The 22,246-nt window shown below is 46.3% G+C and overlaps 1 protein-coding gene across 1 annotated transcript in view; it reads right to left on the bottom strand.

Moving 5' to 3' along the window:
* PLCD1 (phospholipase C delta 1) overlaps positions 1-17,148 on the bottom strand; it is a 42,501-nt gene extending 25,353 nt beyond the window's left edge. Inside the window, exons 1-3 of the mRNA XM_026051937.1 lie at positions 17,049-17,148; positions 10,875-11,039; positions 197-425 (exon numbers count right to left, since the gene is read on the bottom strand). Coding sequence (XP_025907722.1) covers positions 197-425; positions 10,875-11,039; positions 17,049-17,148 — 494 coding nt within the window. The remainder of the gene's footprint in view (positions 1-196; positions 426-10,874; positions 11,040-17,048) is intronic.
* Between the last annotated feature and the right edge of the window lie 5,098 nt (positions 17,149-22,246).

Raw genomic sequence — 22,246 nt, 5'->3', positions numbered from 1 at the left:
ATCTACACTTGCGTGCATCAAATAAGGAAAAAAGCATTGGAAACCAGGAAAGTTTCCCAGGTGTAAAATCAGTGTAGGATAAAACTCAGTGCCCAAGATCAAAAGAGAAAAAGAGTTTTAGTCTACTGTGTCCACCCGCAGAGAAAGACAAGTGCATCTTTGTGTGTGATTAACCACTTTATAAGGCAAAGGATACTGTTGGAGCTTCTGTTTCTGGTTCATAGAGTTGCTGTGGGCTATGATTTTCCCAAGGCCGGTGATCCAGTGGTTGGCATCATCCTCCGAATTTGCAATGAGATCCAGGTTTTTCCGTTGGTCTTTGAAAACGATGGAAAAGCAGAGATGCTCTGGGATATTCTTGGCGTATTTTTCCATACCTTCTGTTTTATGGCCTGACCTCACATCCCGAATATCTTCAATGGAGACTGTGGAAAGAAAACAGAACGTCCTGTTAGCAGGGTTTCAGGCAGCCTTATCTCCACTTGGTGATGGATGTTAGAAAATTACACTTTTTTTTCCCTGCAACTTCTGTCTCCCATTGCTAGAGGATTTCCTTCCTTTCCCTCATTCTCTAAATTTGAGTACCAAGGAAAGCTGAAATCAAAAGCAGCAGAAAGAGAAAGAAGAAAACCATACACACACACACAAAAGTCTTTCCTTTGTTCTTTTCCCATATCTTTTACTTAACAAACAAGCAAAATCTGCATCGGATGCAATACTGTGTTATCACATTTATGAGACATAAATGATCCCAAAGACCTTGGCTCTAGTCTGTAAAGCATTGCTGATTTTATCCTAGCCTATATCTGCAAGTTGGGAAAGCAAAGCAGTGCCTTTCCTGATGAGCATCAGGACGTGCAACCCACTACCTCTACCCACTCTACTCCATGAATCTGTACCTGGATCTGTCAGTGAGACCACAATTTTTTTAACTGTCCAGCCTGATATGTTGATGCTCAGAGGCAGGAGCTACCAATTTCAGAACTCTGTATCAATAGTACAGCCCAAGAGAGATACCAGCCACTGGTCACTTTTTTTTCATCTTTCTTATCCACCTATAAACACAGAGGGAAGTTTGATGAAAAGTAGTATGCAAGTGCAAAATATCCACCCTGTTTAGCTGAAGAGGAGAAACTTGTCTTTAAGTATCCATACCTCCTGCTGCTTCATTTAAATTGATGCAGTTTCATTCTTAAAGTGTTTAATTATTTCAAAGTCAACACTGCAGAAAGTTGTAAGTCAGCATCTATGCACACACTTATAGCAGGGCTTCCCTGGGATCATCTAAAATTCATGGATTCATATACAAGTTTCTAAATCTCCTTTTTTTTTTCCACCTTGGCATTCACAATATGCTTAACTGCATAAAATATGTTCAGTTAAAAACAAAAACAAAACAAAACTTCTGAAAAATCTTTGACTATCCAAAACCTACACTTGACATTTGCTTCAAATTTCCACCACCTGCTAGGGTGGCCAAACTTCTTTTGCTAGTGTGGTCTGTGTACAAGAACTTGCCAGAGAACAGGGAAGTGCTTCCTGGAATTGGCAAAAACCCTCTCTGATGATGAGCAATTATCTTTGTGTTTATCACTCAGTAAAGGCCAAAAGTCAACAGTGGATGTGTTTGAGGGGGGAGAAGGAGAGAGTTGGGTTGGGCAGGGCTGTTGTGGAATTATGTTACCTGATCAACTTACTGCCGAGTGAAAACTTATGGCTTCAAGTGCTAAAACTCTCTTTGAATAAAAGGGTTGCAATTCCCCCACAGTTAGGCTGCTGATTATAAGTGTTCCCACTAACTAGCATAGAGAAAAAATAAAAGAGATTGTGCTTTAAGTTACAAGACTACATATCTTGCACCTTTATTCTAAAGGATGTTGTCATGTTTGGAGGTATTAATCTCAATTAAAATGTCCCAAGTTTAGTTAGGCTCCTTTTATTAACATTAAAAATAAATAAATAAATAAATAAATAAATAAATAAATAAATAAATAAGCCTTTTGGAACATGACCTTACAGTCCTGTATAAATACAATCTTTAGAGTGTGAAATACAATCTTTAAGAGTGAGATAAATCACACTCTTAACTACAAGTTAACACCATCTACCCAGGTGAAGAGCACAGATGTAGACACATATATTGCAGATAGTCCATAATCACCTATCACCTGCCAACTGCTCATCACTGCTTTGCTCTTAGCAGCTATTTTCCCCTCAGACCGGTCAGCTAATCTGCTTGTGCAATCAGTCCCTAAACTTGGGGTTGGCAAGCACCTGGTGTTTCCTAGGCTAGAAAATCTGATGTTAAATGTTGGAAATTTAGAATGGATTATTTGGAAACCATTATCTGGCAAAATGAATCTGCTGGAAAAAAAGGACAGAGCTGTGTGGGAGGAAAGAAGATTGCAAATCTGTGTCTGGAAAGGCTGCCTTCTCCTTTATGAGAGGCATCCTGCTAAGAGGAAGATGATGGGGAGCACAGGGCTGCTCCATGTAGAAAAAAAGTACAAGGAAAGCTGGGGAACAGGATCAGTGTCTCACATAATCATGCAAGAGATTAGGAGAGGCACTATCTATGCAGGAACTGTTGAAAAAAAAATAAAGGAGGGAACTTTTTAAAGCTTTCCATAGCCTGGCCCTGTGTACAGTTTTCATGTATCAATAAAGAGCTGAAGCCAAAGGAGCTGGCCCAAGCCATCTGTAAATGTTATCTCTTCCCTGCTCTCGGAAAATGTGAACCCAGCATGAATACATTATCAGTTGCTCCAGAACAGTGGGTGTACTGTGCTAGCAGTCCTGCAACACCATCCCAGACTAACTGTGTGCTCAGCTGAGCTAACTGCAAGGAGAAATCGCAAACAACTGAGGGACAGGGATGCATTTTAAAGCAGAGGATCACTTAGAGCAAACTCCCATCTAACACCTATCACTGCAGCCTCCTTGCCCTTCTCCATCTCGTCACAGCAGAGAAAGAAAAAGCAAAGCCAGCAGACAAGCTGGAAAGTTTCATCTGCTTCCCTTGAGTATTTATGTCTGCAGAAGAGGTGGTTTGTGTAAAGCCCAAAACATGAAGCAAACACAAGAGAGGTTGTTTAATTCCAGGCCTTTAATCACCAGGTCAAACAGGTCGCATCCAAGCCAGCCTCCCCACTGCCGTGGATGCAGCCCAGCTAGTGCTACAGTCAACATCAGGGTTTCTCCCTCTGCATGTGGGCCCACAGGGACATACAGCAGCACTCCCTGAGGTCAGTGAGATTACACTCGTCTGAGCCAGTCAGAGGGAGACAAGAGATCCTTTTTATTAATTCCTCCTTTCAGTTTACGTTACTTAATGTTGCCCTGCTGCACCTCCCTCATCAATCCTCTATGCAGCATCCTCCTCTCATTTCAATGCAGCATTAAGAGCCAGGCCATGAGTCAGGCCTGCATAATGTAGGAGACCACCTTGACAGCCATGACATTTTCCAGCAACCATCATGCGTCTTTTGGCTGTTTGTTTGGACTATATTTCTGCTCCTGTATCTTTCCAGGTATTCAGAGTTATACTTGCAAGCTTGTAATCTGCAGAAGGTCAAGGAGCATCCCTCTTTCAAAGCAAAACAAAATCCATAATTCACACTGACATGAATCTAACCAGACTGAAGAGTCTGCAAGTGTCCAAGTCGAAAACTGTGACTCCAAAAAAACTTGAGCAGGGTCAGAGCCTCACCTGTATCTCTCCCTGACCTGAAAGCTCCTCCCTGAAAGTCACCAGAAGTTATGTCCTCTTCTAGAACAAGCCCTGCATGAAAGGTTCCCTCCTTGCTCCCGCAAGTTCACTGGCTGGTCCAACCATCTTCCACATGGCGCAGCCAAACTCAAACTTGTGCACCAATTTCAACCATACATGTCTATGGGATGGCCATTAGTGCAGGAATCAGTCCTTGTGGAAGCAGATGGAAGTACAAAAGTTCAATCCAAGATAAGCCCAAAACCTGTAACCACAGAGCTGTTAGGCTTCAGGGTTGTGTCCGAGCTAAATGTACTCACAAAGAGCCATTAGGCAGCCAAAAATACATGGGCCGAAGAGCCAGAAGGACCTTGTCAAGATGTCAAATGGTCACAGCATTTGCTTGAAAGGTGAGCCCTAGCCATTGGCTGGCCTGCTCCAGGTTCAACACCCTTCCCTTCCCTAGTCATTGCTCCTACGGTGAAGTGTCTGGACTGTGCTTGGAGTATGCTAATCCCAAAGAATATAGAAAAAAAAAAAAAAAAAAAGGAGGAATGGAGAGAGAAAGAATCCTCTCTTAGACTTCCTTTTGTTGGACAGACAGCCCTTCAAGAGGAAATGCTTTATCAAGAGCTTTATAGAGAAGATGGAGAATGAGGAACTGAACCTGTGTGCCCAGCAAACCACTGAACCTACAAAAGTGCTTCTCCATCCTTGTGGTGAGCAGCCATTGCTGATAAGGAGGAAGAGAAGCATCAATGCATAGGCACTTGGAGGCCTAACTGGTCTTGAATTATTCATAAGGGGAAGGGGCAGGTTTTCACTGCGCAAGAAATAACCCTCAGATCCCTCCCTTTCATCATCCTACTTCCCCTCCAAAAGTGAGTGATCTCTGCAGTGTGGCACTGAGTCACGTTGCTGCGTCAGAGGCTTCCAGCCACTCGGGCAGTTTCAGTAAGTCATTTCTGTTTTCTGGCAAGAAATATAGATGAGAAATGTACCCAGACGGCAAGAGCTTGCACCATACTGGCCCACAATACTGCATGTCTGCAGAGAGATCAAACCCTCCCCAGCCACAGCTCCAACAGAGTTAGACACGAGTTGTTTTAGCTCCTTTCATTTGCACCTGATGCTTACGACTGAGTGTAGTTGGGATCAGGACATTTACAGTCAGCAGGCATTGAAGTACCATAAACTCCCTGCACTGGGAACACCAAAGGTTATCTAACACCTGAGGGATGATTTCCCATGATGATCCACATTTTTTTTTTAGTGTAAACCCCACTGTGCTGCCTTTGTCTTAACCCTAGACACTTTGCTCCCTCTTCTCCCTGCCTGCTGTAGGGCCCACAGTCTCATTTGCTGGTTCCTCATCCATGCACTGTTCCCCTGCCCTCTTCTGACTTGTCCAGCATAGTCTTTTAATTTTGACACCTGCTGCATGTCACCAAATTAGTGTCATTCATCTAATGGGCATGCAATTTTACAGGTCTGCTAGGGAAAAACTTTTCATATAAGGTCTTTATCCAGTTGTATTCTGCCAGAGTGGAGTGATGATGTAAACACAGTGATCTCTATTTACATTCCTTCCAGACAGCACAGTAAGGGCCACATAAACTATTTCTGCACCTGGTTTGTACTTCTCCGGCCATTCTCTGCCCCTAAATTTGGATCTAAGGCTCTCAGCCTGTCCATCTTTGCATTTAAGCATCTTCTGCTACGAAGAATAAGGTCAATAGCTTTCAGCATACTGCCTGTGATGAAAATGGTCCCAGCAATGTATGCAGTGGCCTGATTCAAAATTAAATAATAATAACGATAAAAACGCAACAACAAAAGCCAGTTCTGCATTTGAGATGACTAGCTTAATAGGTTGAGTGATTTTGATAAAAACTAATGAGATCGACAGAGAGACGGTTTTGTTTTCACAGCTGAGACCCGCCTTGCATAACACACTCACATCAGCAAATATCTTTCCAGGGACAAATACACATCTGACCATGAAGCAGTGATTCCTAAAGAAACTGCCCAACCATCTCTAGCAGGAAGCTGTTGGCGAAATCAGCTGCCTGCTGTGTGTATACAGCTTGCTGAGGGTTTCTGTTGACTTTCAGCACTTATCAGATGCACAGAAACAAGGAGAAGTTTTTACTTATTGACATAAGCAGCCATGGGAAGATGCTACATCTTTTCTGTTCTTCTGAAAGAAAGCTCAGTACATTTTTTTTATGGAGGCAATCTTTCATCCCTCCACAAAAATGGCATGGTATGTTCATCACAGGGTAATTTAAGCAATTTAAGGGCATTCCTAAATTTCAAAAGAACTCAAGAATAAGGGGAAAAATTTCCTGCTGAGCACTGGCAGCAGGCCATAAAGTTTTTGTATTGTGTTTAAACCATACAGAAATATCATATTATACAGCTGGAAATCAAAAGCAATAATACTAATTGGTAATTAATCATTAGATCCAAGTATCAATTTCATGTCTTAAAATAATTACAATATTTTGATTTAAAGAGGTGTGTCACTGTTCAGTAATCCAGTAACTTAGCCCACCTTATTCAGTTGTGTCAAAATCTCACTCTTTAAAAATAACAAAACAAAACAAAGGGAAAAAAAGGAGTTTTCTTGCAAAGTTTTTGGCTAGAAATTGAAATATTTCAGCCAAATCTCCTAAATTTGTTTCATGACTAAGCCTGAGCACTCTCTTTGCAGGAGGTAGCAAATCTCCAGCTCCTTCGAGGCTCCATGGTAGTAGCCCTAAATCTAAATCAATCATTAGGTTTTCTCTTCCAGTTTTGAGCACTTGTCTTTTCCACCAAAAGCTCAAAATGCCCTTCCACTGTAGAGTTTTCAACCCTCTCTCCAAAGTCTTAAATTCAGATGATTTTTAAAGGGATTAATGCTGGCTTAAGTGAGCTCACACTAGGGATTTCAACTTCTTTAAGAGAAGACTTTCAAAAATTGATATCAGCTGAAAGCAGCATGTGGCTTTTTGCTCTTTCTCTTTTTTTTTTTCTTTTTTCTTTTATTTTTTATTTTTTATTTCTCCATGTGGATGAGACCTGCTATTTGACCACAGCTGAAGAAGACGGTGTTAGGGATGGTGACAGGTTGCTGTTCCTTTTACATGAGCCCTTGCACCATGCTGGGTCTTCTCCCTCTGTGACTGGTGCAGGGAGATGTTCAGCAGTGAATTGTCACCTAATGGCTGATTCCCAGACCCTTGCACAGACTTTTCCCCTTTTTTTCTGAAAACTGTTAACTTGTCCCTTACAGACTGTTCTGTCAGGCCCAAGCCAATCTCTTTTTTTAAAAAAATTTCTTTTTCCTTTTTTTCTTTTCTCTTTAGGGAAAAACATAGCGTGCAAGACTTTCTTTCCATTTCCCAGGGAGAAAGGGATTTCCCAAGGGTTCTTTCGATTTCCTAGGGTCTGATGAATAAAAGTCTAATAGCCCAGAGAAGCATCTGACCAACTTTAGCTCCACACTATGTTTAAGAAAACAGAGAGCATCAGGTCCTTGTGGACCAGGATCTCTGCGGTTACTACAGAGCAGGAGGAGACACAGCCACACTGCCAACAAGGAAGATCCCAATGCTTTGGGAGTGCTGGAAGCTGCTTGAAGGTGTACATGCTGGACCTGTATTTGGACCTTTCAGCATACAACAGGCCCAACATTACTTCTGTGTTGCTTGATGAGGAGGTTTGTAGCAGGGGCTGCTGCAAAGCAATGTAGGGACAGATGACATTGCCTGCAGGCAGCCATTGCCATGGGGAAAAGCAAGAGTGTCTTACCAGTGCTTTGGAGAAATCGGGTCCTTTGGGCCTAAAAGGAACATAGTGAAAAATAATGGATTATGGATAAGAGGGATAAAAATTTATTATGCTCTAACTGTGTAGGAACTCCCTTGTAATGGCAGCTTAGCTCCTGAAAAGCCCTATGGGGGATATAGCTATTCAGACAACAGCCAATATAAGCTCCAGTTGTTTAAAATAAAAGCACAGCAAGATAAGGACTGTGTCCCTTTGTGTCTGACCTAAGCAACTATCTGTGCCCGGGATAACCCTGATATGTTTGCTCTTTTTTAGTTCAAGATGCTGAGATTCTTCTGCCTCGCCCTGGAAATCTTCAGTTTTATCTTCTATGGACACAACCACACAGTGGTTTACAAACAGCCTCTCTAAATGATTGTAAGCAGTAACTGGAGTAACAGGAAACTGTCCAAACAAAAATATAACCCTTGCCCTATCCAGAGTCCACTCCTCTGAGCTGCCTCCATCTGGCTGCCCTCAGCTCTGCTGAAGATAAGATTAGACCTGCTGCCCAGACCTCCCAGTTTCCATTTTACTCATTCTTTTTCCTCCCTGTGAAAGGCAGTTTATCTGCAGATTTAGAAAGGCTTTGCACTGGAAGACAAAGTTATGGTCTGTTAGCAAGGAAGTGTAACCCTCTAGAGAGACTCACTCTGGAGTCCTTGATCCTGCGTATCAAATCACGATCCCACACTCTTCCTTTGCTTTTCAACTACACACATATGGCCAAATACAAAAGCAGTCACGGTGATACAGCCTATCATAGGACACAGTGTCAGCTGGGGAACTCCTCTCCATATCAAAACCCCGAGCAGTTAATACCTAGTGAACTTGAAAGCCTGAGAATCAAACTCAAAACCAGTGGTTGTTCTGAAAACTTGGAGGTGGAAGGACTCAGAGGACAAACAGAGCAGACCGCTGTGGGGAAATGGACAGTTGGGGACTTAACAGGTGTTGATCCTGTGCTCATTTCCATCACTGACTTCTAGGCTGAGGCATGTCCACAATGTCTGTAAAAAGCATCCCTGAGGTGGCTGAGTGATAGTCAAGCACAGAAAATCAGCAAGTCCAAGAAAATCAATAGAGCTGTGGCCTTGACAGAGGTGGTTTCTTCAAAACGGCAGAGACCACCTCATCCTTGACTGCCTGGTTTGTTTTCCTATCCCAGTGATAAAATGGACTTTCTCTTGGGAGGGACCTATTCCCGTGCAGGCATTATGGAGCAATATGTGTGGGGGCGAGTTGGTAGGCAATATTAGTCCACCTTTGTTCTTGTACTTAGGACACTCCCAGGGCACATGGAGTGCTCCTTCCTGCAGTGTCATTGACACCATCTCCAGAAATGCAGCCGCCTACCTTAGTTGCCACCAGCTAACAAATCATCTGGGGTATCTTGAGTGAGTTAAATCCACACCCTTGCTGACCATGCAGTAACTTCCCACGTACTCACATACACAGCCCATGCGCAACACTCAGCTCAAAGGATCTGATCTTGCTGCAGGCCTCTCACTGTAACTCAATATATAATAAATTATAGTTAGTGCAATTTTTTGTGCCTTTGCCCTGGAGAGGGAAGCAATGGGTTCAAAGAGCACTTCTCCAACTTAGTCTCAAGGTCCCCGTAGTCACGTCACAAGGGCTTGCTAGCTGTGCAATTATTTCAGAGGACTGGAGGTGGGGGCAAGGTTGTTGCTAGAAGAGCACTCAGCCCCCATAATTTGGAAATTGCTGGCACAGGAATTAAAGCTCTGAAAGTCCTTCCTTCTTGACTCACACCCTTGTTTGTTTTGTAACAAGACATTATCTGGGCAAGGACTTGAGTTACAAACAGGCCAGAGGTCAACAGAGCAGGCGCTCACGTTCACTAAAGCCTTCACATTCGTTGTTGCTATTATGAACTATCACATCAGTGCTATTATGAATTATCACATCAGTATTTAAATGGCTCAGCAGAGCTCATGGACATGCAAACACACAAAAAGGAAGAGTCTCTTGCCTCAGGCCTTTCACAATACAGCTAGGTTGTGGAGAAGGAAGGCATATTGTTAATTTGGGGGAAAGATGTACAAAGAGATTAAATGAGCTGCCCAAAGCCACAAGAGAAAAGGGTGGCAATGCAAAGGTCGTAAACCTGATACCTTATTCTTCCTGCTCAAGATCTCATACACCTCAGTGACACTCATTGTGGGAGTGGAGGTAATCTGGAAGACCCATGCCTTACTAAGGCATATTTAGTTGTAGCAAAACAAAAAGTGTAAATAACTAGGACACAGTGCTCTCACATTTCAGCATGCAATAGACTATATTGAGGATTATTCATTTACCTCATCATTTTAAAAGACTGTGATGATCATGACAGAGAAATAGAGCAGAAAAATGTTAAAGGACGAGAACAGATGTAAACAGATACAGAGCTTACCTGATACCACTATTTTAATGAGTGTTTTCCTTTGCCTCTGATGCTGGACACTCTTCTATTTCAACTCAACAGAATTTCCTGGGTAATAAGATCCTAAATGAGGTGATGCTGATGCTAAATGCTTTTTCCTCATGTTCATGCAATGGTGACTGTTGTATCTAGACTTTTTGTCACAGACAACAGTGGCTTAAGTTTTGAGTTCCCAGGGTAAGGAGATGAGAACAGACTTTTCTTTCCAAAGACATCTCCTGTAAGCCTCTGGATCTCCACATCAGTGTGGTTTTTTTCCCTTTTGAGGTTCAATACCAGACTATACCTTGTCCTGCTTTCCTAAGAGCTGCAAGACAGACAAGCAGTGTCCTGGCAGAGCCCAGACCAACAGCCAAAATTCACTGCATGATGCTGCAGACATGCAAAACAAGTCTCACATCCAGAATGCTGGCTGTGAGCCACATTCTGACCACCACAGGGACACGACCACCTGAGGGACATGACCACCACAGTGACACCTGAGTAACCTGAACTCCTGGGAAGAAGTTGGGAACCTGAACTCCTAGGAATCACTGCTGAGCTCAGCATGCTGTTGTTTGTGCAAAAGTTTGTCCCACTTGCCGTTGGTGTGGCCTTCCCTCCACACTACATCATGCCATGTCACACCATGCAGCCCCTGTGGTTCCTACTCTTCTGCTTCATGACATCTTTGAGTAGTAGCTCATCAGCTTGGGAAATGTGGCCAATCCTCACTCAGCAGATTCCCCCCAGCTGTCTCAGAGCTGACACCATCTGTCAGTTTGTGTGCTGCCAAGGTGTGAAGGATCTGGCCCCATTGCTCCAAGCTCTGTCTTCCCACTGCAGGGATAAACGCTCTGGTCGAAGCAACCTCCTGCATAGACAGTGCCTGGTGCATATGGTGAAGAAAATGATACTTACAGGTCTGTGATTCTGGGGTCCTCAGCATCTTCTTTGATTCCTGCCATATGGTTTTGCAATCCTCTTGTAGCTTGTAAAACCGCTGCTTTTGCCAAGAACCCGATTTCACTTTGATCAGCTGGCTGCCTTTCAGAAGGAACTTAAGATCCTTGTCATCTTTCAGGCCTATGGAGGAAACATTGACAGGGTTACAGGAATCAACACAAGAAATAATGTACACAGGGTTGTTCCTTCATAGGACATTACAGGCAAACACATAGAGAGACCACTGCAGTAACAACAGCTCTGGAGAAGACAGCAGAAGACAGAGATAGCAATCTGCTACATAACATTTTATGTTCAGTATAGAAACAGGCCCATTAATTATTCTTAGATGGAGATAACCAAGAGATTTCCATGCTAGAATTCCCAGCTGATCTACAAACATAAAATATCTTCTTCCAAGCAAATATAGGATGGAACAAAAATAAAAACATAACAACAAAAAAGCAGACAAAGAAAAGCTCGGTAATTTACAATTAAAGAGCTGTCAGGAAATTCAAGAGATATCAGCTTTATTCTATCACGGATATCCTTTGGCAGTCACACAGGAATATATACAGATGCCTCTCTTCCTTCTCGGGGAAAACAAGCCCCTTCACTCCACCCAGGAAATTTTGAAGATCGGTGTCACGAAGAATACAACATATATAGATAAGGGCAGTGACTGATGGCATTACTTTTACTAAGTAGGAATGTCTTTCCCTCTTTTTCCAGCTAATATTCACAAGGTCCTTTACATTTATATAAAGTGCACTTTATTTAAATTTACTGAGCACTGCAATGCAAAGGAACAACAACCAGAGCTCTGTCCGTAGGAACTGCAGCAATTTCTCATTTTAGGCTAGATTCAGGAAAACACTGAGACATCTAAACAGGCATCAAGCATCTACCACAACTTTCAGAACAGAGAATTAGCCTCCCACAGTTTGGAATATCTCAGAAGTATACAACTTCTACATACCTAACTACCTTGGAGAATCTAGCCCTTCAACCAACCATTAATTATAGATCTGGAGTGTGTGGGCTAAGGAAGGCCAGAGAATGAAACATGAGAAACATGTTCTTGGTTCTTAGTAATAGGCACCTTGACTCTGACATTGCAAGAAGGGCTATTTCAGGGCTGGTGCAACACCATTTAATTCTGCAGCACTTGTCAAACTTGCCCTGATTCAGTGGGATTTTTGCATCTCGGTGATGCAGACAACTGTCATTAATATTTGTCCTTCAGCTCATTCAACTGTCATTCAGCCACTTGCAACCACCTGCCACTCACTTCCTGGCATATATCCCAGTAAATATAATGCAGGATCATACAAAATAGAAATCCAAGTTAGCCAATGTATGTAAAACCATTTATATGACAGTTTCCACAGTGCCACTGGCTTTTTCTCTTTGGAAGACATAGCCTTGAGTTGCTGCTGAGTAGGGCAAATTAACAAATCACCAAGCATCACTTCAGGTCTGCTTCCAAAGCAAGACCCAATATGAGGTTTAAGAGTTTCCTCTAACCGCAGGATGCCACAACTAAGCTGGACCCCAGAGGAGAGGTAGCTGTTGGGCTGCAGATGACCAAGGTGGGTCATGGCTGCATCAGAAAAGAGCAGCATCATGTGCTCGTAGCTGGGACAGCCTGGCTTCAAGAGAGAAGTTTAGACTGCCAAAAAAGCCTGAGATGTCTGTCATAAATCACTATTAGGGATCTCCATTGCTCACTCACTGAGGAGCTCAAGATGCTTTCCTGATTTTGAAGACGCCACAGAGTAGGCCTGGAGCTGAGCCCGGCTGAGGTGTCACAAGTTGACACAGCAGGGTAGGAGCTGAAAATGTGGCTGTGGCCTCTCTCTTTCCTCTACATTCAATTAGTTATATCATTAATTAAACACCTGCTTGAGCTACAGAACCCCCTGGGCCTCTCAGCCCCAGTGTCTGGTCTAGAGTAAATGTGAGAGGGAGATAGAAACATTTCTGGAAACTTCAGAAAGAAAGTCACAGAAAAAAAAAAGAAAAATACTATTTCCTGCAAGCACAAAAGGGTAAAAGATTCACCCTAGCCATGGGATCTGGGACCTCCTTGATTTTACTAATTTTCAAGCAAATCCATAGATCTACAAGAAGCCAGATCACTCTGGGGAAGAGCAGGCACCACAGCAGCACCGCAGGACCTTGGGTCTCTTAAGCTGCAGTTTTGAGGCTTCCTTGTTGAAGAAAAGGCCTTCTTAGCAGAGGAGGCTTAGGCTTAGTTAATACGTCTCTGGTATCCTCAAGGTTAAGGGGGAAAGTTTCCTCTTTATCTATATCATCCACAAAACTCCTGTTCTGGTTACTGGCCTCTTTCATAGAATCATAGAATGCCCAAGGTTGGAAGGGACCTCAGAGGTCATCGAGTCCAACCCCCCTGCTCATGCAGGGTCACCTAGAGCACGTGGCACAGGGCTGCATCCAAGCGGGTTTTAAAGATCTCCAAAGAAGGAGACTCCACAACCTCTCTGGGCAGCCTGTTCCAGTGCTTTGTCACCCTCACAGTGAAGAAATGCTTCCTTAAGTTCCTGTGGAACTTCCGATGCTTCAGTTTGAAGCCATTTCCTCTAGTCCTATCCCTGCCCACCACTGAAAAGAGGCCGCCCCCCTCCTCCTCACTGCCTCCCTTGACGTATTTATACACGCTGATCAGGTCCCCCCTCAGCCTCCTCTTCTCCAGGCTGAACAGGCCCAGCTCCCTCAGCCTTTGCTCATAGGGCAGATGTTCCAGGCCTCTGATCATCCTGGTAGCCCTGCGCTGGACTCTCTCCAGCAGCTCCACATCCCTCTTGTACTGGGGAGCCCAGAACTGGACGCAGTACTCCAGATGTGGCCTCACCAGGGCTGAGTAGAGGGGGATGATCACTTCCCTCGACCTGCTGGAGACGCTTTTCTTAATGCACCCCAGGATCCCGTTGGCCTTCTTGGCCACCAGGGCACACTGCTGTCTCATGGTCAACTTGTCGTCCACCATGACACCCAGGTCCCTCTCTGCGGGGCTGCTCTCCAGCAGGTCCACCCCTAATCTGTACTGGTGTCCAGGGTTATTCCTCCCCAAGTGCAGGACCCTGCACTTGCCCCTGTTGAACCTCATGAGGTTTCTCGCCGCCCAGTCCTCCAGTCTGTCCAGGTCCCTCTGGATGGCAGCACAGTCCTCAGGGCTATCAGCTACTCCACCCAGTTTGGTATCGTCGGCAAACTTGCTGAGGGAGCACTCCAGCCCTTCATCCAGGTCGTTAATGAATAAGTTGAACAGGACTGGACCGAGAACTGACCCCTGGGGGACACCACTAAGTACAGGCCTCCAGCTGGACTCCGCTTTCCTTCTCTTTCCTCAGATCCCAGCCACATGGGGTATCGTTATGGGCCTAGGAGGAGGATGAGCCATCCTAGGATGACCTGAGCAGAAAAGCAGGAAAGCCATCAGTGCCTTTGGGTGCACATGCACATAAGCGTGTCATGAGAAATACCCACTGACTGCGAAATGGTTGGTTACACAGACGCTCCATGAAGCACGTGTGATGTACCACACTGAACACAGTAAAGGGTTGCATCGATGATGGGCTATGCTGTGTTTAGTACTACAGAAAAAAATGGATGGCCTCTGCTGTAGGCATTGACAGCATAAAGGTGTGATCCAGCATATTCTGCCCATCTATCATGGGCAGAAAGGCCACATTTTGCCTGTGAGAACATCAAGTCATGCAGGCAAAGCTGGATGACCACAGGCAGTGGTCAAGGTCAGGTTCCCCTCCTCCTGGCCAGATCCACTCAGGAAGGACACCAGCCCCATGAGGGCCTGACAGTCCCTCATCCTGCCACCCAACACAGCTCAGCTGGTACGTTAGCATGGACCAAATAACCTTTCCTTCTTCAGAACATTCGACCAAGGGGTGAGAGCTGCCCTGTCATCTGTCCTTGGCTGACGTGTCTATGGAACAAGCAAAAAAGAAGGCACGCTGGGGTATCTGACCTCTTCCTGTACTAGCTACTCACCCTCCAGTGCCAGCCTCAGGGCTTTCCATGGGTCCCCAGGGAAGAATTACATGATAATAATACATCCTGGATCCTTTGTGGCCAGCTAGAAGTATCCTCCTGAGTGCATAATATACATTGCTGCCCAAGAAAAGGCTTGACAGATTCATGCTTCTGTTTTCCCAAGCCTCTGCATGCAGCCAACTCTTACATTGAGACATCATCTAGCAAAAGAAACCTTTGCCTTGCACTTTGCAAGAGCACAAGGGAAAGAAGAAAGAAGGTGTGTGGTGAAACCATGGCAAAGATCAAAGATAGCAGGGAGCCAGAGTCAGAAGGCAGACAGAGAAGCTATGGAGCGAATGGAGACACGTTCACCTCCAAGAGATGATGGGTTTGGCCAGGAGAGGACACAATGGGTGCCACAGCTCCATCAATACCTTGATATGGAAAGCTGCGGCCCCTCCAGGGCCTTTTGGATCAGCAGTAGCCACCCAGAGATGACCACTGCTGTGAATGACCCAACGTAGACATTAAACCAGGCAAATGTGGGCCCAGAGGACAGGGGAGTCCTATTAACTGGATGGGCAAGGCCTGTCCCAGACCTGCTCAGTGACCAGGCAGTGGGAGTTCAAGCTCAGATGACTAAACCAGCCTTCAAGGACAGCTACTGTTTTGGACCCTCCCTCATACACCAAGGCCCTTGGTCTACATCTCCTCTCTGTTCCCATCTAAAAGGCAGATAATGCACTTAATAAAAGGCACTTGGTCAGCTCAGAGATGAAACAGGAGGTTTGATCTGCTAATTGGGCTATCACAACCACCTCTCAGTGGGACAACACTCTTCAATGGTCCTCTGAACTGCTTTCCTCCCCAGAAAACATCTTTTCCCAGTTCTCATTTCAGGCTTTTCTCCTGAGTCGCTCCCCAACACTCTGCTGAGTGGATGAAGTTTGTTCTGCCAAGCTCTGTTTTGCAGACGCAGAAGCTTTGGTTTGAGAGCAACCTGAGTTGCCACCACTCACATCTAAAGATCCCGAACCGCTGTGCAATTGATTTCCAAGTATAAAATAACACAGGGCATGAGGAGGGCAATTGGCACTGAACTAAGTGTCCAGATCCTGCCTGAAACACGCACAAGGGCTGCATCTTGCTCAGCACCCTGTGCAAAATGCAAAACACGCGTTTGCACCCAAAATTGCAACGTGCATTTCAAGCACCACTCTCTGCTCCCTGTGTCACGCGCTTTGTAACCAGAATATATTTACTGCACCATAAAGTTCAGAGGGAAGACTGCCTTTGACTAAGGCATGAGAGCCTTAAGCAAGCGGCGCTGCAGAGAGTGCAAAGTTCTATCCCGCACAAAGAAGCTTTAGACACAAAGACACCAAAATCTTTAGCCTGTGAGTTATCTATCCCAGATTTAGAGCAAGAATTAAATAGGATAAAACACCAGCTGCCACAGAATCAGGTAGCACCAGGGAGATACCAGGACCAGGTTTACAGGAGGCAGCGATTCCCTGAACGTCAGCATTGCTCGCTCAGGATTGCAGGTCTGAAATAAGCGCATGGATTTGCAGCTGCTATAAAACAAGCCTCTTCCTGCCTGCTCCCCCCTCTTCCAGCGAGTGCTTAAGACCAGGCATAACTCAGGCTTGCCGGTTTCAAAGTCAGTGGATGCAACGCAGGGCGCTGCCGAGGGCAAGGGGAGGCAATTCCTGCCCTCTCGGGCCGCCGCTCCAATGCAGACGTTATGAAACTCCCCGGGTTTCCTGTTTGTTTTCTGAGCACTTCCCTGGGCTCTTACAGTGAATGACAATGCACCACCGAGGAGTCCAGGAAAATCAGGCAGGATGCTGCCATATCCAACACCCTCTCCAGCAGCAGCTCCGAAAGCGCAGCGGGAGATTTGGAAAACAACCCTTTGCCACTCAGGTCCCACTTCCTTCAACGCTTCAAGTGCCGAGGAGGTGGTTTGCCCATCTGGAAGGGAGCAAAGGAAAGGAAAAGAAACCTCGGGAGCTTAAGAACAGCCTTGGAGCCGCCTCCAGGGTGGAGCGGAGCCTCTGTGCAGAGAAGAGCAGCGGACGCGGAGCCGGCGCGTGGCAGCGCCGAGGCCGTGGCCGCCTTGCCCCTTACCCAGCCTGGTGCCGTTGAGCGCGGCCACCCTGCGGCTCTGCTCCTGCTGCAGGTTTTCCTGGGAGACGCTGAGCTTCGGCTGCCTCCGGAAGCACTGCATGGTGCGGCGCGGGAAAGGGCGGCCGGTGCCGGGAGGGATGGGGGGCCCCTGGAGCCCCCGAGGGCTTCGCGGGCATCTAGGAGCCTGTTGTCAATCCCGGCTTGGGAGCAGGATCGCGGAGGGAGGGCCGGCGCCGGCGGGGTGGGACCGTGGGAAGTCTCGCCTCCCACTTGCTCACCGGCCACATGCTCCGGCTGCAAAATTACACCCGGCGCCCGCTGGCAGCCACCCAGGTGGAAGGAGGAAGCTTCCCGACAGCCGTGCAGCTTCTATGCATCGTTTCCAGGGGTCCCCACGTGTCACCTATGGATCCTACACAGTGCCTAGGGCTTGTGAGCTGTCAGCTTTGCACAGGGTCCCTGTACGAGAGACCTTGGCTGCTCTGCTGTGCCACTGAAAGCACCTTCTAGCCAGGGCTCTCTTAGCCCAAAATCTCTCCGTAAAAGGCGTTATGGTGTTTTAATTTCCTTTTGTCCAGCTAGAGAGGAGCGTTTTCCCAAGGCGCTTGTGAGCCTGTTCTCTGCCACCGATTTCCAGCGTGACGCGGTGAGTCACTCGCCCTGCGTTTCGAGCACAGCTCTGAGGCTGCAGCCCGACATGGGGCGAAGTCTCCGTCGTTGGCTGTGACACGGCAGCAATGCACACAAGGCACGAGATAATTCGGGTAGCAGGGGACCATTGGAGGTCTCCAGCCCAAGCCACCCTACCCTCCTCTCTACCCACTCTGCAGGAAGCCTTTCCAATGCTCACAGACCAACACTTGGCAGTGGTTACCTGACCAGCACAAGGACAGGGTCGAAAAAATGATCCCTGATATATGCCTCGTATAGAAAACTTGTTGAGGATGAGGCAGGGCCCCAGCATGGTCTCAACACAGCAGTACATGGCAGTCGTGCCTTATTTACACAGAAAAACGGTAAACCACAGTGAACGCAGGGGAATAAGGCTGCATTCTGGCACCTTGCTAAGCGTGCTAGGCAGGCAGCGGGCAGGCCCTCGAGGAGCCCTCCCGTCCCCCCTGAGCCCTCTCCACGCACCGAGGTGGGTATTGGAGCTGCAGTTTCTGCAGAGAGCTGCAGCTCGTGCCCTGGCAAGGAGGTGAGCAGCTTGACGCAATGGCAAGATGATATTTATTAGCTAGCAGGCTCCAAACACGTCCCCTATTTCACATTGTGCTGGAGAGAACTGATCTATTTAAGGAGCGGAGAAGAGAGTCATCTCCTGTGCTTTGGCAGCGGAGTTTGCTTCTGTGCATCCATCTCTCCAGCCCGGCAGCAGCTAATGTCCCACAGGGATCCAGCCGGGAGCACGCTGAGCCCCTCCGCTTCATTCTCCTACTAGCTCCGATGAACGGCGCCAGCAGCACCAGCGCTCAGAGCCGCGCCGGCTCCCGGAGAACATTTTGCTCTCGTCATCCCTGAAGTTTGTGCACACACAAAACACAGCATAGGCCCTTGCTGACTCCCAAATAGGAAGTGCTGCTGATATAGAGACTTTGGAGGGAGAAGGCAGGAACCATGAGTTTGTTTTTAAAGCAGAGATGGAAGCACTGGGCTAGAAACGCCCTGCTCTGGGAAACAATGGGTCAGGATTTATTACGGTCTTGATGTTGTTTAAAGAAACTGGAATATCTCACAAATGAAGCTGGATGGGTATGTGTGGCATTGCATGGCACAGGCCATTTTCTGTGCCTGTTAAATGGTACATGACATGGTGTCACATGGCTGTGCCGAAGGAAGTGATTCCTGCAAATGGCTTCGGGATAAATTCTCCCGGCCTTACTCGGATAACACCTCACTAGGGCTGACACCTGCAAGGACACAAGCCTGCAATTTCATGCACATGACCAGCCTCGCTGAGATCAATGGTAGCAGTCACGTGCGCAGAGTTATTCACATCTATGCACCGAGATCTGGGCTTTGCTAATCATCCTATCGATTCCAGTGGGATTACTCACGGAGCAAACACAGATCGATGTCAGAGCTTGGTGAACAAATTGCAAAGCGCTTTAAAATGAAGGAAACAGACACTTGAGAGAGAAAGAAAGACTGGCGAGTTTGGTAGGAAATAGGCAGTGTGAGAAAACTAATAACACTCAGGCTGCTCATCAGTTTTCCAGAGAAGCCACAAATTAATCTCCATCACATCCCTATGCAAAGGAGGTCAGGAAGCTCTATTACCACTTGACAGAGGAAGCAGCAGATTGGCTCTGAGCTCTGTAGGGCTGGAACCGATCTCCCCACGGCTTTTTGGCAGCCCCAAACGCGACGCAGCCCTGCTGCTGACTGGAGCCTCTTTGCGCCACAAATGACATGGCAGAAGCCAGATGGCAGCTGATGACTTGCCCAAGTTTGTGATAGTTTGGGGCTGGAATGAAAATACTCATGCTGCTGGTGACCTCATTGCATCAGGCATATGATGCAAATTCCTGTGCAGTGATAAATAATGCCTCCGGCGGTTGATGTAACTCATACCCATCTCATTTGTGGGGAGATTTTTTTCCAATCTGAGAGGTCAAAGGTTGTGCCTTGCTCCGTTTTTGTCACCAAAAGGAATGATGTTTATTTTACATGACACTTTTCTGAAGGACACTGTAGTTTCACCTCCCCTCTGATGCTCCTCTGCAGTGAAATGCCATAGGATTATTCACAAAAGAGCAGCAGGGTTCAGCACTTCAACGGCAGCATCTGGCCCTGTGTATCCTCCTCTGTGTATGGAGACTACTCGATCCAACTGCAGCCAGAACTAATGACAGTTTGGAAAAGTCATGGTCCATCTGGTCTATAGTAACGTAAAGCCCCAGTGATGGTGCTTTGGTGTGCATTGTTGCACACCAAGGATGGGTGGTACCTTTGGTGTGTTGGCTGCTTGGAAACGAGAACAATCAGCTGTAGTGTTGGGCAGTGGCTGCACAGAACTTCTCAAGTAAAGAGAAATTGGTTGGTTTCCCCTGTGCTTTTCCAGATCAGTTTCTGGAAACTGATTCACCACCAAGAGATGCCACTGGCTCTTCTGCACCAGCTTAGCCCTTTTTCTCTATGTCTGTGTGACCCAGGAGCAGGGAATGGGTGCTAGGATCATAATGCTGAGGCTTCTGAAGCTAAAGATGCTTCTGGTTGGTTATCGTGGATGCATCTTCAGTCCATGTGATATGTACCAAGTTCCACCTTGTGGTGACACTGAGAATGGGCTTCTCCATGAAGCAGGCAGCCACATCAACAAGCCTATCTCTTCCTTACACTAGCTCTTCTTCCTGTTCAGCTGCCCTTGCAGGATGCTTCAGAGGTCTGGCCAAGTGATACTTGGATGAATCTTGGTGTTTCACACAATTGTCCCTGCAAGCATCATGTCATGGTGTTGTCCTTCAAATCAGTGCCTAAAATGCTGGCAAAAAGCCACATGGTGGGTAGGTTTCTGATGCTCTGAGATTCAACTCAATATTCCTCGGGCCCCTTAGGCTCTGAATGTCACCTAGTGTAAGGTCTCCGGGAGGAGAAACCTGTCCTCTGGCTCTGGTTGGATCAGTCCACATGGCTATGCCGTCTTTCCTCAAAACAGGCTGGTCATATCCATGCTGCCCAGTGGGAAGTGTCCCTGGCCCATGCCGTCAGCACCCAGGAGCGTGCCAGCTTGCTCAAGCCAAACCCGTGCCATGGTGCAAGCTGACATGGTGCAGAGCCCTGGCCCTGTCTACTGGAACCAGAGCCAGGTTGCCTGTTGAGACAAAATGCGTTTGAGGGGTGACCTTTACTTGAGAAAATCTGCATAAATATTTCTGCCATTTGGCGTCTTTCCAGAGATGTCTATATCCACACACAACAGTGCAGTGACCCATCCAAAGCCAGTGCTGTCTCCATGTGCTCCTGATGAAATCCAGGCCAAACTCCTTTGTTACACTCAGGCTCTCAAAGTCAGACCAAAGGATACTGGTCTTTTCACTTGGTTCAGAGTGAGAGGCACCAGAAAATACACAGGCCACAGTAACTTACAGCTTTGCTATGAAAAGGGTGGGAGGAAAGTAATTTAATAGGAGGGTGACAACTTGATAGATAAGATCAGAACCAGCAGCAAGGAGCACCTGTGCAGCTTTGTTGCATAACTGCTCACTATGTGTTAAGTCATATTTCCAGGCAGGTGGTATTAATTAGAGGTTAATTAAATTATGCAAAATCAGGAAAAAAAATCTCTTTTTTTCTTTTTCCTGACTGATTTATCTGGAATTTCTCCAGTCTAAATTTTGCTAGCATTAGGCAGTGAGAGTTGTGCTGTGTATCTGCACAAAGGGCTTTAAGAGCAGTCCGATTTCTGCAGACACATTTTTGATATTGGTTCATCTAAGTTTAGAAGAAACTGTGGGAAAAATTACACTGAATAAAGTAAAAGTGAAATCTCCCTGTTTAACTCAAAGACTGCAGCTTTTTGTGTTGGTGGACTTGAGAAAGGACTGAGACCCTTGGCCTACAGTAAGGACCTTGGAGACACGTGGGCTAGGGGTTAGTCTCACCTATATTCAGATGTCTACAACACTGAAAACACGCCAGTAGAAACAAAAGGAGCGCAGTTCAGCTACCTCAGTCCTTGTAAGCCCAAGATTTCACACAGACACCTGCATTTATCCAGTTGAATCCACCTTGGGTGTTGCAATGTTTGTCCCAGCAGTCATGCTATGATAGTCCTTCTGGAGAGCTGCTTGAAGGCTCCACAGTTCCTGACTTGTAGTTTCACAAATCACTACGTGCTTATCTGCGGGTTTGCGTCATAAATACCTGTTTATAGATTTCTACCTTCATATGAGGGAAACTATACTTTGCTCCCACATCATAGACGCATTTGGCCTCCGGAGCTGCCCATCCAGTTAGCAGAGTTTCAGGTCTTGCCCAAGCCATCTCTTAGCCATGCACCTCTCCTTGCTTCTTCGAGCACTTGGCTTTGATCTCAGCTACCTGCAGCAGTTTTTCAAGTGACTATGTTTCCTTATTCTCCCCTTCTCTTCTTCATTTCAATATGTTTTTCCAAAGCATCAAAACATCTATTTGCCTCTATTCATCTGTGCTGGAGCCTTGCACATTGGCAACAGAGTCTTAAAACCAACTGTATG

This window comes from Nothoprocta perdicaria, unplaced genomic scaffold, assembly GCF_003342845.1.
Source record: "Nothoprocta perdicaria isolate Ctin4 unplaced genomic scaffold, notPer1 scaffold_80, whole genome shotgun sequence".
Taxonomy (NCBI): Eukaryota; Metazoa; Chordata; class Aves; order Tinamiformes; family Tinamidae; genus Nothoprocta; species Nothoprocta perdicaria.
The sequence above is the reverse complement of the archived record's forward strand: the minus strand, read 5'-3'. Positions and strand labels throughout refer to the sequence as shown.